At 34.9% G+C, this 13,145-nt stretch overlaps 1 protein-coding gene and 1 pseudogene across 4 annotated transcripts in view; one reads left to right on the top strand and one right to left on the bottom strand.

The window, feature by feature from the left end:
* Window positions 1-13,145, bottom strand: part of Septin7 (septin 7) — a 62,757-nt gene that overhangs the window by 19,370 nt on the left and 30,242 nt on the right. For all 4 annotated transcript variants that reach the window (XM_021206178.2, XM_021206179.1, XM_029542785.1 and 1 more), the window contains 3 exons: window positions 9,236-9,342; window positions 2,581-2,681; window positions 1,034-1,168 (listed from right to left, as the gene is read on the bottom strand). In XM_021206178.2, the coding sequence (XP_021061837.1) occupies window positions 1,034-1,168; window positions 2,581-2,681; window positions 9,236-9,342 (343 nt within the window). The remainder of the gene's footprint in view (window positions 1-1,033; window positions 1,169-2,580; window positions 2,682-9,235; window positions 9,343-13,145) is intronic.
* Window positions 11,257-12,198, top strand: LOC110327532 (annotated as a pseudogene).

Here is a 13,145-nt window from a genome sequence, read left to right as displayed (position 1 = left end):
AACAGGGTTTACTACTCTAATTTGAATATGGGGTAATTATACTACTATGTAGTTTTATATCATATAATAGTCTAGTTCCTATCGGCAGAGAGAGGGTAGAATTGCCATGTTAGGTAGTTACATTAGGTTGTGATTTATGCCCCCACCACCACCAAAAAAAAAAAAAAAATTAGTGAAGACTAATGGAAATATTAAGAGCTAATTATAATATGTATCTCCTACATAGTACAAGAATACCGAGTTTTTGTTCTGATTTTGAAGAACGGGTTAGCTACTATCAAGCAGATCACATCAGACAAATGTCTTAATAGTTCAGTCTTAACTACCTAAAATCAGAGTAATACGAACTTAAAATAATCTTCACAGTTGGTTTAACAAACCACTTACTGAAAAAAAAAATAGCATAAGAAGCCACTGACATTTAAGCTTATTTTTTATTATCACCTTTTCTATTAGGTTATATAATAAGTTACTTTGTTTATAGGTTGTTACCTTGGGGTTTATTAGAATCTCCATAATTAAAATTATGGCTGTTTTTTTAATTTGGTGGTTCAACCTCTTATAAAAGTGAGGTTAAGCTGGGCAGTGGTGGCATATGCCTTTAATCCCAGCACTTGGGAGGCAGAGACAGGCGGATTTCTAAGTTCGAGGCCAGCCTGGTCTACAGAGTGAGTTACAGGACAGCCAGGGCTATACAGAGAAACCGTCTTGAGGGGGAAAAAAAAAAAAAGGTAAGGTTAAAACAAAAAGTTCAAAAAACTATTAGTTTTAAGATCTCAAAACTCAGATTGGAAACTGGAAATGCATCTTTTTGTGAAGCAGATGAAATGTAGTATGTATGCAGAATTAAGAAGTAAAATGACTACCTAGGACTTAAACGGGTTATTCCAAGCCACTTTACATGGAATTAGGTTGTTTTATAAATGACCTAGTTTCATGTACTCCACAGACACCATTATTCTAAAACATGCACACAAGATGAGTAATTATACACAATAAAAACAATGATGTAGCAAAGAATCAAGGTACTGACCCATGTCCTGAAGGAGCAATGAAGTATAAACANCACTGCACCCTGTTATCAGGCATCTGACGTCTGTTCACTCGAGATTCTGCATTTAAGTAATCTTCAAATTTACTATCAATGTAGTCGATAACAGGCTGCCAGCTTTATAATGTAGAGAAACAGAACAATTAAGTTGCAATCCTATAAAGAAATTAACTGTTTGACAATTAAAGAATAGTAGTTTTAATTTGATAAAAGAATTCACTAGTAGAAAATATCTCAAATTTTTCTGCACACTGCACCTGATTCAAAAGTAGGTAAAAAATTAGGATTGGAGAGATGGCTCAACCACTAAAGCATGAAGATTTGTATTCTAATCCTTAGAACCCATGTCAAAAGCCAGGCACAGTGGCAAGTGCCTACTACCCTAAACTTGAACAAAGGAGAGGCAGAGATAGATCCCTGGAGCTCACGGACCAGCCAGTCTAGCTAAACTGATAAGCTTTACCCTGTCTCAAAAATTAAAGGTGGATAGCAATCAAGGAGATAAAAACCTAGACCTTGGGCCTCTACATTTGAATGTATGTACATACAAACTACATATAAAACACCATGAAACACCATGAAAACACCAATTCCCTACACACACACAGAAAAAAATAGATAAAACTACACGAAGTATGTCTTGATTCATTATTTTTTAACTCTCAGATTTTAAAAGGGATTGCTGTGTGAATGAACTTTGATAATTAGTAATTATTTACATTAATAACTATATCAATGCTAAATACTTTACAATCTGAAAAAAACTGCATCCACAGTTTTAAATTTCCAACAAAGATTAAACAACACAAAAACCTCGTGATAAATTTACTAGGTATTTTAAGAGTCGAGAAAATGTTACTTAACTTAAACTCAACTTCAATGTGAGTTCTAGTTCTATCAGTGTTTAATTCATCTATAATTTCCTGGAAAACTAAAGTCTAAAAAATGAGTTAAGTTAGGATGTAATATAACAAACAAAATTATAGTTAAAAGGTTCAATTTTATAATTTATATAAGAGATATTTAATATATTACAATAGTAATAGATGTGTACACATATATTTATAAACATTCATATATAATATATATGTATAAGTGGCATTATTCCACTATATAGAGAGAAAATTCAGAGGCTGAAGCAAAAGGATTTAAAGTTCTTAACAACCATCTTGGAACCCAAAGAGATCATATCTCAAAACACCAAAAGAGAATAAAAGACACAAAACAAGAATCCAAACCAGTCCAGAAAGCAGTATTTTCAAGTAAGAAATACAGCAAAGTTGGTATATGAACCCAAACCCTAATCATTTAAAATGAATGATTCTCACTGTTACATTTTTGTTATTGTTTTTGATTGTTTTTGTTTGTAAAGCAGGGTCTCACTAGCCTGGAACTTTTTGTATATATAGTTCAGGCTTGCCTTGAACTCAAAAGATATGCCTGCCGCTGCCTCCCAACTGATAGAATTTAAAGAAAAGGTAAAAGTCTAACTATACTGGGAAATAATGGGGACAAAATAGTAATCTTACCAATTACTATTATCCACTGCATCTCCGAATCCTGGAGTATCAACTATTGTCAGCAGCAACTGAACACCACCTTCTTTGATTAAAACTTTGGATTGCTCCACCTGTAAGAGTCATTGTTGTACATGTTAATTATGTATTATGTGAGTTGTTTTCTATAACAAGAGGCAAGAACACTCGAGTTTCTCAAAACCAATTTTGGAAGCTGACTGCAAATTAAAACTAACCACCTATATGCACACTCAAGCGCGCAGACACACACACACACACACACACACACACACACACACACACACACACACACACACGGCATGTACATGGCTGTGGAGGCCCAAGGTAGATGTGGGAGTCTTTCAATTGTTCCTTATCTCATGCACTGCGGCAGGATCTCTTCACTGAACCCAGGGCTCACTAACACCACTGGTCTGGATATAGTCTAATCCCTGCCACACTCACTAGGTCTTTAAAAGGGTTTGGGATCCAGATTACAACTCAAATCCTCATACTAGCACCGAAATCAATTTTAACCACTGAGACATCTTTCCAGCTCCTAACATCTTAAAAATAATTATGGCCATTAGAGACCTAGTTACTTGAAAGAAAACTACATGTAAATGATATGGCAAACTCTTTGCAAACTCATCCTTAAAGTGTCTTTAGAAGTTTTAAAGTGTTGTAGGAAAAGAGCCTTAAACCATAGCTCGAGTTCCTGGCAAAATTTATAGATTTTCTTCAGGCCCCAACTGTGTTGCTGAAGGTAATTATCATTTATCCAAAGCATATTCTGTGGTATCTACCTTTCAGAAGGATGAGGGTAAAGAAACACTGCTTTAAGAGCAGAAATACTTCACCCAGAGGCTAAGATAACATAAAGAAACCAAGACTTGTACTTAACCTTTGAGAGTCAAATGCCTAAAATGACATCACTAGATTTACTAGATCACCAGCTTTCAGGGGCAAACGTGGTCACAGGCGTGTAAAAAGTGGCTCCAGCAGCCTGGGCTGAATAATACGGGCAGAGAGGTTTAGTATACTCTTAAGGGTTATGAAAATGAGGGTGCCTTTCCACTTCCTTTTAGTATTGTTTTAGGAATTTGCTAATAGAGGCTGTGAAGCTTAGGGTAGTGTTCAGGCAGGAGAACTTTTACAACAATGTCCAATAGCACTTCTGAGATGACAAAATTGGTCTTCACCTGTACTGTCCAATACAGCAACTCTTGATTTCATGATTACTTACCTCTTGGGATGTTGATGAGTGTGATCAAAGAGCTGAATATTTAGTATATCATGTAGCTACCAAACTGAACTTTTATGTTTACTGCAACCAAGAAGTTTGGGTTTTTTTTTTTTTTTTTTTGATGAAAGTAGTTTATTATCAGGAAAATATTGAAATTAGAGGAAAGAATTGAAATTGGGGAAAAGAAAGTCAGCAATTTGGACATACCTGTCTTTGGAAGGCTTGTCTCCTATCTCCTAGGTAAGCCTTGAGCTTACCATGTTATTCAAACTGCTTTAATCTTGGGTTATATTATCGGTGAAAATTGAGTATCCCAAATATAAAAATATTTATCTACTAGCAATTAAAATATTTGAAGATATCAATTAAATATTGTAAGTATGAGGTCTATGTATATTAAAAACTAAGTATCAATAAAGAAGAGTTTTAACAACAGTGTTCGATTATCAAACAAAAGTCTAAGAAGTTCAGACTTTAAAATTTTCTTGTGATTCTTTGGCCAAAGGATAATCTGGTCAATCTACATCTCAAATTGTTTTGAACTCAGTCTCAACTTTTTCATAATAATTAGTGACACATCACTAAACAGAAAACAAATGACATTAAGATAATTAATAATGACAATTACTGGTATATGTCACTAAACAGAAACAACCAGAGGCTGGAGTAATGAACAGCTCAGCAGTTAAGAGTGTTTGTTGTTAGGAACCAGGCTTGGTTACCAGCAGCTACAGGGTGACTTACTATTAACTGTAACCCTAATTCCAGGAGACATAGCACCCCTTTCTAAACCTCTGAACACATACATGATGTGCATACACATAACATACATATCATAATACAAATCTGCTTCAAATAGTGTCTGGTTTTTTTATTAACAAATCTTAGTACTCCTTTAATGATAATATAACAGCTTATATTTTTAGGACATTTTTTGTATTAAAAAAGATGTAACTAATGTGGCAAAGTGACTAGTTTGCATTTTTCAAGATTCCAGGTTCAACCCACAGTACCATTTTTAAAAAGTTTACCTTATTTACTGACTTCATAAGAAAAAATAAGTTTTTAAGTACTTTGGTAAGTCTATTTTCCACCTCTGGCCTATGAAATTCTGAGTATCCATACATGATTAAATACAAAGAAGTCAGCAACCAATGCAAAAGATCCAAAAACTGTAACTGTAAACTACTGCCATCTACAGGATCCAATTCTATCACATCATCTGGCTTTGCAAGTATCCTCATGGGATTCATGAAAAGCAAGTTAATTCAAGCCCAGGAATTTCAAAGTTTTCTTAACAATCTGTTCCAAACAGTCACTTTCCCATGCACTCTTCTTATGCAGGTCACATCACCAAGGGTTCTCTAAGATTAAATGCATAACTTAATGCTAAGGAATGAAGCATGAGCATTCTCTACTGTTCTTCTCTAGAAATTAAGTAAAACGAAATTGTTTATGTATTGCGGATTTACTGAGGCAACTTTGACTCCCTACATCCAACAAATCAAAGATGCCAATAATCCTAATATTGTAGCTTTTCAATCTAAGGACATGTCAAGCCTTCAATGTTTATTATTCAGCTTTATAACCAATAAACACTTTATTTTTATTTTATAAGCAATAAACTTTTTAACCTATGGTGATAAGATATTTACTAACATAAACAAATGTACTATTTAAGTGCATAACATGTTGAAGGAAAGGTTAAAATTTCTGTCAAGGGTTTACACCTTTACTCATATGTCCGCAAGAAGTAGCAGTCAGGCCAAAGCTCTGAAGAGAGCCTGAAACATTTACTTGGCTCAGAGAAAGGAAACACTCCATTTAATACATCGAATGTTTATTTAGAAAACATAAAAAGTAAGAGACCTGGTATGGATGCACAACTCTTGTACCTGAGCAAACCTAAGTCTCTTGGCAATGAATGCTTCCTTTATATTCATTTATAGGTATTCATTCTTGTCCTTCTCTGCGTAACTATCACAGATCTTCAGTGCCAGATTTATCACTCAACCTACTGACTCTTGCCATCATACCACTTCACAAACTCCTAAAAACTATCTTAATAGCACCTTACTTATGACAGCATCTTTGTTATTTCATATTTTCTGTTTTTCTACTACAGATCCTTGAAAAGGTCTCCATCGTTACTGAAGACCCCAACCTATTGTGTAAAACACTTAAATGTTTACACAACAGAATGGGTCAACAACCAAAAAGGAGTAGTATCTACAGGAATATTTCCTCAAACTTACTGAACATGGAAGACAGCACATGAAAGCAATGAATGCCCTTTGTCTTTACACATACATTACACACAGAATATTAGTATGAGTAAAAAACAGAAACCCAAATGTTCATTCAAAAGTAAAAAGCATATGCTCTAACATATTTCTACAAAATATTCCCAGCAGTGAGACAGAACAAGTACAACCAGCTGCAAACGTAGTTCTCATTGACCCAGAAGTTGGCTACCTAGATAGACATAGTATACCTATGTGAAAATCATTAGTACTTATCCTTAAGTTTGTGCCCTTTTTTCTTAAAAGGTGTTTTCATGATAATAAAAGTATTATCAGAACAAAACTATGTAAAAAGATCAAAGGAGAAATATAGCATGTAATGTAGAATTTAAGTGATTGCAATGTCTTATAAACCCTACTTATTAGATATTTCTGCAACTTATAAATAATAAACCATGAATATAATCTTTTACTGAATATTTTGTCATATAGCGTGTTAAACTAGATTCATATGTGTTAAAAATCTCAAAATTACTTGTTAATATTTTCATCTGAATAGATAATGAGAGCTAAAAATGAGGAATGGAGAGATAAGTCAGTAAAGAAGTTGGCACACAAGCAAAAGGACCAGATTGTGATTCTCCAAAATCTATGTAAAAAAGCCAGCCAGGTACAGCAGCAGTGTGCATTTACAATGCCAATGCAGGGCGGTGGAGACAGAATACCTCAGAGGTTCACAACCAACATGCCTAAGTAGCAAGCTTCCAGCCAGTGGAAGACATGGCTCAAAAAACAAGGTTGATAGTTCCTAACGGTTAATACCTGAGATTGTCATTTAGCAAATAAACCAGAAGAAAGCTGTTCGTTTATAAAATTGACAGTGTGTTGTTATTTGTAAAGTAGTAATAAAGTTATTAATCCATTTATGAAGAGCTGATTAGTCTATTCAACTAACAGTCATTAAACACCTGCAGTGTGTTTGCATGCATGTGTATATGAAAAGGGAGTAGACACACTACAGCTTGGAGGTGAAACTTTTGTCTCTTCCATTTATTTATTACATCATCTCAGGGCACAATACAGTCTCTGTTTCAACTTCTGCATTTGTAAAATGAGATATGACTACCATCTACCACATAAAGTTGTAAGACTAAGAATCAAATAAATTAATAAACATTCACAGTATTTACAGTAGCAGCTAGGAGATGACAACAGTGACTTACTAAGTGTTAGATTTTATTACTAATGTAGATCTGGAATTATTTACCTACAAGCTGAGAACAATAATGAAAACTTAGAAAATTACCTAACCAAAGATAGATTTTGAAGGTCCATGACAATATCTAGCATATTATTTTATACTTAAATCTGAACTTAGAAGTCTATTCTGTGCCAGGCGTGGTGGCACATGCCTTTAATCCCAGCACTTGGGAGGCAGAGGCAGGCGGATTTCTGAGTTCGAGGCCAGCCTAGTCTACAAAGTGTGTTTCAGGACAGCCAGAGCTACACAGAGAAACCCTGTCTCAAAAAATAAAAAACAAAACAAAAAAAGAAGTCTATTCTGCAGAGCTCATTAGAAATTTCCAAGTTTCCTAATCTTGAATATTACAAAGTATATAAAAAAAGTATGTTTTTGTTCTTTAGAATTAAAACAATGTAGGTTCACATTCTTACAAACATCTTTCAGTGGGTAATTTTAAGGTTACATTTTCTTCCCTCTAAACCAAACGAAGCTAAATGGAAAATAAAGTATTTCCTTCACAAAACCACTCCTTAATCAAATGACTATAATACACCTGGCAGTGTGTACATGTCTCTGTCCATCTTATACACTGACATAATCACTGGTACTTTCAAATCTAGCTCTAAGCCCACACACCTCCACAATGTGCTACGTTATTTACTTCATCAGCCTACCAATAAGCTTTTAGCCAAAAGTTGAACCAGTGCTACCAAACAAAAATATACAGTGATCTACGTTAGTACTTTAAAATTTTTCATTAGTTACTTTAAATATAGTTGGTATAAAAATGAGAGCAGTGGGCTGGGCGTGGTGGCACCTTTAATCCCAGCACTCGGGAGGCAGAGGCAGGCGGATTTCTGAGTTTGAGGCCAGCCTGGTCTACAAAGTGAGTTCCAGGACAGCTAGAGCTATACAGAGAGAAAAACCAAAAAACGAAAAAACAAAAAAACCAAACAAACAAAAAAAATGAGAGCAGTTACATTCTTTTTCTCCATGCTAACTGTTCAAAATCTGCAGTACATTTTACACCTGCAGAGTATCTCAATTTGGACTACATTTATTGCAAAAGCTCAGGAACAAACAACATGAAGCTACAGGTTATTGTGTTGCAAAGTACAGACCTACAGTCTAGAGTAGCCACTCTCATCCTAAGGGCTGTAACCCTTTGGGAGTCACATATCAGATATCCTACATACCAAATATTTACATTACAATTCATAGCAGTAGCAAAATTAATTTATTAGCAACAAAATAATATTATGACTGGGGATCACCACAACATGAAGAACTGCATTATAGGATCAGAAGGTTGAAAAACACTGGTCTAGAGTTTAGACCTTGCTCCACCACTTGGGATCCTGTTAAAAATGCAGAAATCCAGTCCTACCACAAATAATACACAATTAGGAACTATATGAATTAATAGCTCAGCTGTATGCTTATTAAGACTGAGGGGTCATAAATTGGACCATCCATAGCTTGGTCGTTAGCTAACATATGGTATTAAGTCATTACAATAATGTAAATGTTATGTGACTGCCCAAAATAAGAAACAGCACATGTGGCAATGGAGCATTTGAGGTACGTATGATGCAATTAAGAAATTGCATTCTAAATTTTATTTAATATTACTGGTTAAAGCTTAGTCATATGTGCAAAGTGAGTATCATAATGAACAACACAACTCCAGGGTGATTACTAGATCACAATGCAATTTCTAGAGGATTGTTGGGATAATTATGGCAGTCAAGATAATTCCTCTGATCAGCTATATATATGTTTTTGGTTTTAATTTAGTTAAGTCATGTTCACTACTTTCCACTTAAGGTCAAATATGAATCTACTTCTAGACACCAAATAAAAGTTCTACAACTAATTTGTTCTATGTCAACATAACTCCAGTTTATTATTAGCTAACAACAATAACATATATACCTGTACAGTCTTTTTGATTCTATGAGAAGGTCCTGGATACTCTGGAGAATACAAATCTGTGAGGAATAATGAGTTGATTAATGTCGACTTTCCCAGTCCAGATTCACCTAAAAGAAATAGAAGAAAAATCTGTCAAACTAGATTGTTTTATACAATGTCTAAAATGCAAGTACCACTAGTTAGTGACATTCAAAAATACACTACAAAAGATTCCATATTGGGACCAAAGAGATGGCCAGCTTTCAAAGGCTAGGTTCATGATCAAAAACATTAATACTCCATATTAGAAAAAATAGTTTTTAATTTTTTCCTTTTATTTATTCTCCTCTCATATAACATATCCCAACCACAGGCTCCCTTCCCTCCACTCCTCCCAGTTTCCCCTGCCTCTAACGGTCCTCCATTTCTCTTCAGAAAAGATCAGGGCTCAGAAAAAATACTTTTGTCCTCATTTCCACACACTATGTGATGCTAAGACAGTCAGCTTGATAGAATCTTGAATTACCCAGGAGACAAACTTCCAGCTGCTTTAGATTAGCCACTGGATATGAATGTGAGGGGTTATTTTGATTTGGGTAATATAAATGGGAAAACCCATCTTTAAAGAATGGGGACTGAGGGGGGACAGCAATACCTTGGGGTAAGGTCCTTGATTACATAAAAGAAGCTAGCTGAGAGAGCAAGCAATCAACTCTCTCTGGTTCCTGACTGAGTATGCGGCCAGCCATCTCAGGCATCTGACACCAGCCTTTCCCTGCTACAAGAGACCAAAGCAAAGTGCGCCCTTCTGACGTTGCTTTTGTCCAGGTATTTTATCACAGCCACAGGAAACGTGCAACATGCCCAAACAAGATCCACACTATCAAAGGTTCTTAAAATAAATGTTTAATAATTTACCACCTATATCCCATCACCTTTAAATGAAACATATCTAATACTGTAACTGATACATTTAACAGAAAAACATTTTAGCAATCAAAGGCAGTCACTTTAAGAAACAAAAAAGATTAGTTAGCTTATGTAACACCACTTCACAGTGAAATAAAAAGTAAAAGTACTAATCTTTGTTACAGATAATAATGAGTGATGAAAGAAATCTGGGACTAGAACGACAGCTTAGTAGTAGTTAAGAGTACATACTGTTCTTGGGAAGGAACTAAACTAGGTTCCCTGCACCTATTTCAGGCAGCTCACAACTGTAAATACTACCAAGCATACAGTTCATTTTTGGCAAAAACATACAAGGTTAAAATGTATAATGTAAATGTAATAGTTAATGTACTTTTTACCACTTAATATACAATAACAGGCATGTTTTGAGTAAATAACATTTACACATGCAGGCTGGGTTCTGTTTATAATATCTCAAAAAAAAATTAAGATCCTTAAAGTTATAAGCTATTCAGAGAACAAATAGCAGAACAGTGTAAGTTCTTCACTAACAGTTACATGTAAATTTCTCTAGAGTCAAATGAATAAAAAGCATTGTATAGTTGTATGGAATCTATAAAGTAGTCACTTTAGACTTAAGAGTACAGACACTTCATGCAAAAAGAGGTAGAACAGTTATGCTATTATCACACAAAATAGAAAAAACTATCAAGGCAGTCAGAAAAGAACTTTCTATGCTGATAAAAGTTATCAACTCACAAAGATATGACACTTATAAACACACATCAATTCATAAAGATGTAACACTTAGATACTAAATAACATAAAGTCAAGGAATGTAAAGGAAACAATGATAACAGTGGAAAAATAAACAGTTCTATAACTATAATTAGACATTGCGGTCATAGAACAACTAGATCAGCAAAAATCTAAGGAAACAATAAGATCTGAACTATATTATGAACTAAATAGACTTAACAATACAGATAAAACATTGAACTCAGTAGGATAACATATTTTTCTCTACTGTAAAGTAAAACATTATTTCAGGAATGACTAAAAGTCTTTATATGTCTTTTTTTTTTAATGGAAATAAGTTCTTTTTTCTGGTGCCTCCCAGGTGTTCGGCCATGAGCTGTCAAAAAGTCACTCAAGTGGACGATGTACAAGCTCCATCCGTTCTATGAGAAGCACATGGCCACAGAAGTGGCTGCTGATGCTCTGGATGAAGAGTGGAAGGGTTGTGTTGGTCTGAATCAGTGGTTTTCCCATGAATTAAGGAATCTTGACTGACAACAAAGTGTTCCTCCTGTTGAGTTAAGAGGTGTTCTTGTGATAGATTAAGGAGAACTGGAGAAAGGAATCACAAATCTGTTTGCAGATGAATTGTGGATTCCAATCTAAGTGTTCAAAACTTGAATATTGTTGGACCCAAAAAAGGAGATAAGGATATTCCCGATGCTACTGTTCCTTGTCAGGGATTAAAAAGAGCTAACAGGACAGTGAAAACTTGTCAATCTCTAAAAAAAGTGGTCACCAATATACTGTCAGAAAGACCTAAAACAAAGATTTAGGTAAGAAGCCCAAACCAAAACACCCATGATTCAGCATCTTGTTACCCTGCGTGTCCTGCAACATAAACGCCAACACATTGCTCTGAAGAAACAATGCACTAAGAAAAACAAAGAGGCTGCAGAATATGCTAAACTTTTGGCCAAGAGAATGAAGGAAGTCAAAGAAAAGCGCCAGCAGATTGCCAAGAAGAAAGCTGTCCTCACTGACAGATTCTACTTCTAAGTCTGAGTCTAGTCAAACTAAGAGTAACAATCAGATCTTAAAATTACAACACCACACACACACACACACACACACACAATCTAAAAAGAAAAAAATGATTCTAAGTATCAAAGCAACATAAAGTAAGGCATTAAACTGATTAAAGATTACATTACAGAACTATTGAGAAGCAGGTACACAGAAGAGAATGCTCAGAAATATGATTATGAAATAAATTTATGGCCAACTGGTTTTCAGCAAAGAACAACGGGAAGAATAGCTCCTTCAATAAATAGTGTTAAAGAAACTGAATGCACAAATGCAAAATTGGTATTACAAAATTCAATTCAAAATGAATTAGAGATTTAAGTATAAGACCTGAAACTGTAAAATCACAAAGAAGAAACAAAGAAAACTGGTAAGTGAAATATATCTCAGCAATTACTGGGTTCTCAGTTTAGGGTTTAAAAGCACGGACATCCAACTAGGGATGGGAAATAAACAGGACTACAAGATTACATCAAACTCAAAAATTCTACATAGCATGGCAGAGGTCGGGGGTGGTCAAAATAGGACAAAATATCTGAACACACGTACAACACCCACAGGTCAGAAGATGGCATCAGATCCCCTTGTAGATGGTTGTGAGTCACCATGTGGTTGCTGGGAATTGAACTCAGAACTTCTGGAAGAGCAGCCAGTGCTCTTAACCGCTAAGCCATCTTACCAGCCCCAACTTTTAGCTTTCTTATCCTCATTTCTTTCTTATTTCTAATTGATCTAACATAATATTTTGCTCAAAATAATACAACAATGTATGTTGTATACACCTTATATTCATATGTCTATGTGTACATATGCTTATATACATGTGAAACAGATTAACAGAACAGACAACCTAGAAAAACCAAGAGTTAGCCAATCTTACACAGAAATAAAGGTATATTCCAGAGTAAAAGTTATTCCCACAAGTGGTACTGAAACAACTACATGTGTTACACCTGACTATTCATAATCCAGTAAAAAAATGAATCTCCACATTTCACACCTTTCACACACACACACACACACACACACACACACACACACACACACAAAGATCACAGTCCGATTTGAAAATGCAAAAATGGGAGATAACATAAAGTAAACCTAGATGTCCCTGACATAGCAATGACTAAGAACACTAAAGGTATGTACTGGATAGCTTTGTGTCAACTTGACACAGCTGGAGTTATCACAGAGA

Source organism: Mus pahari, chromosome 10 (genome assembly GCF_900095145.1).
Source record: "Mus pahari chromosome 10, PAHARI_EIJ_v1.1, whole genome shotgun sequence".
In the NCBI taxonomy this organism is placed as follows: Eukaryota; Metazoa; Chordata; class Mammalia; order Rodentia; family Muridae; genus Mus; species Mus pahari.
The sequence above is the reverse complement of the archived record's forward strand: the minus strand, read 5'-3'. Positions and strand labels throughout refer to the sequence as shown.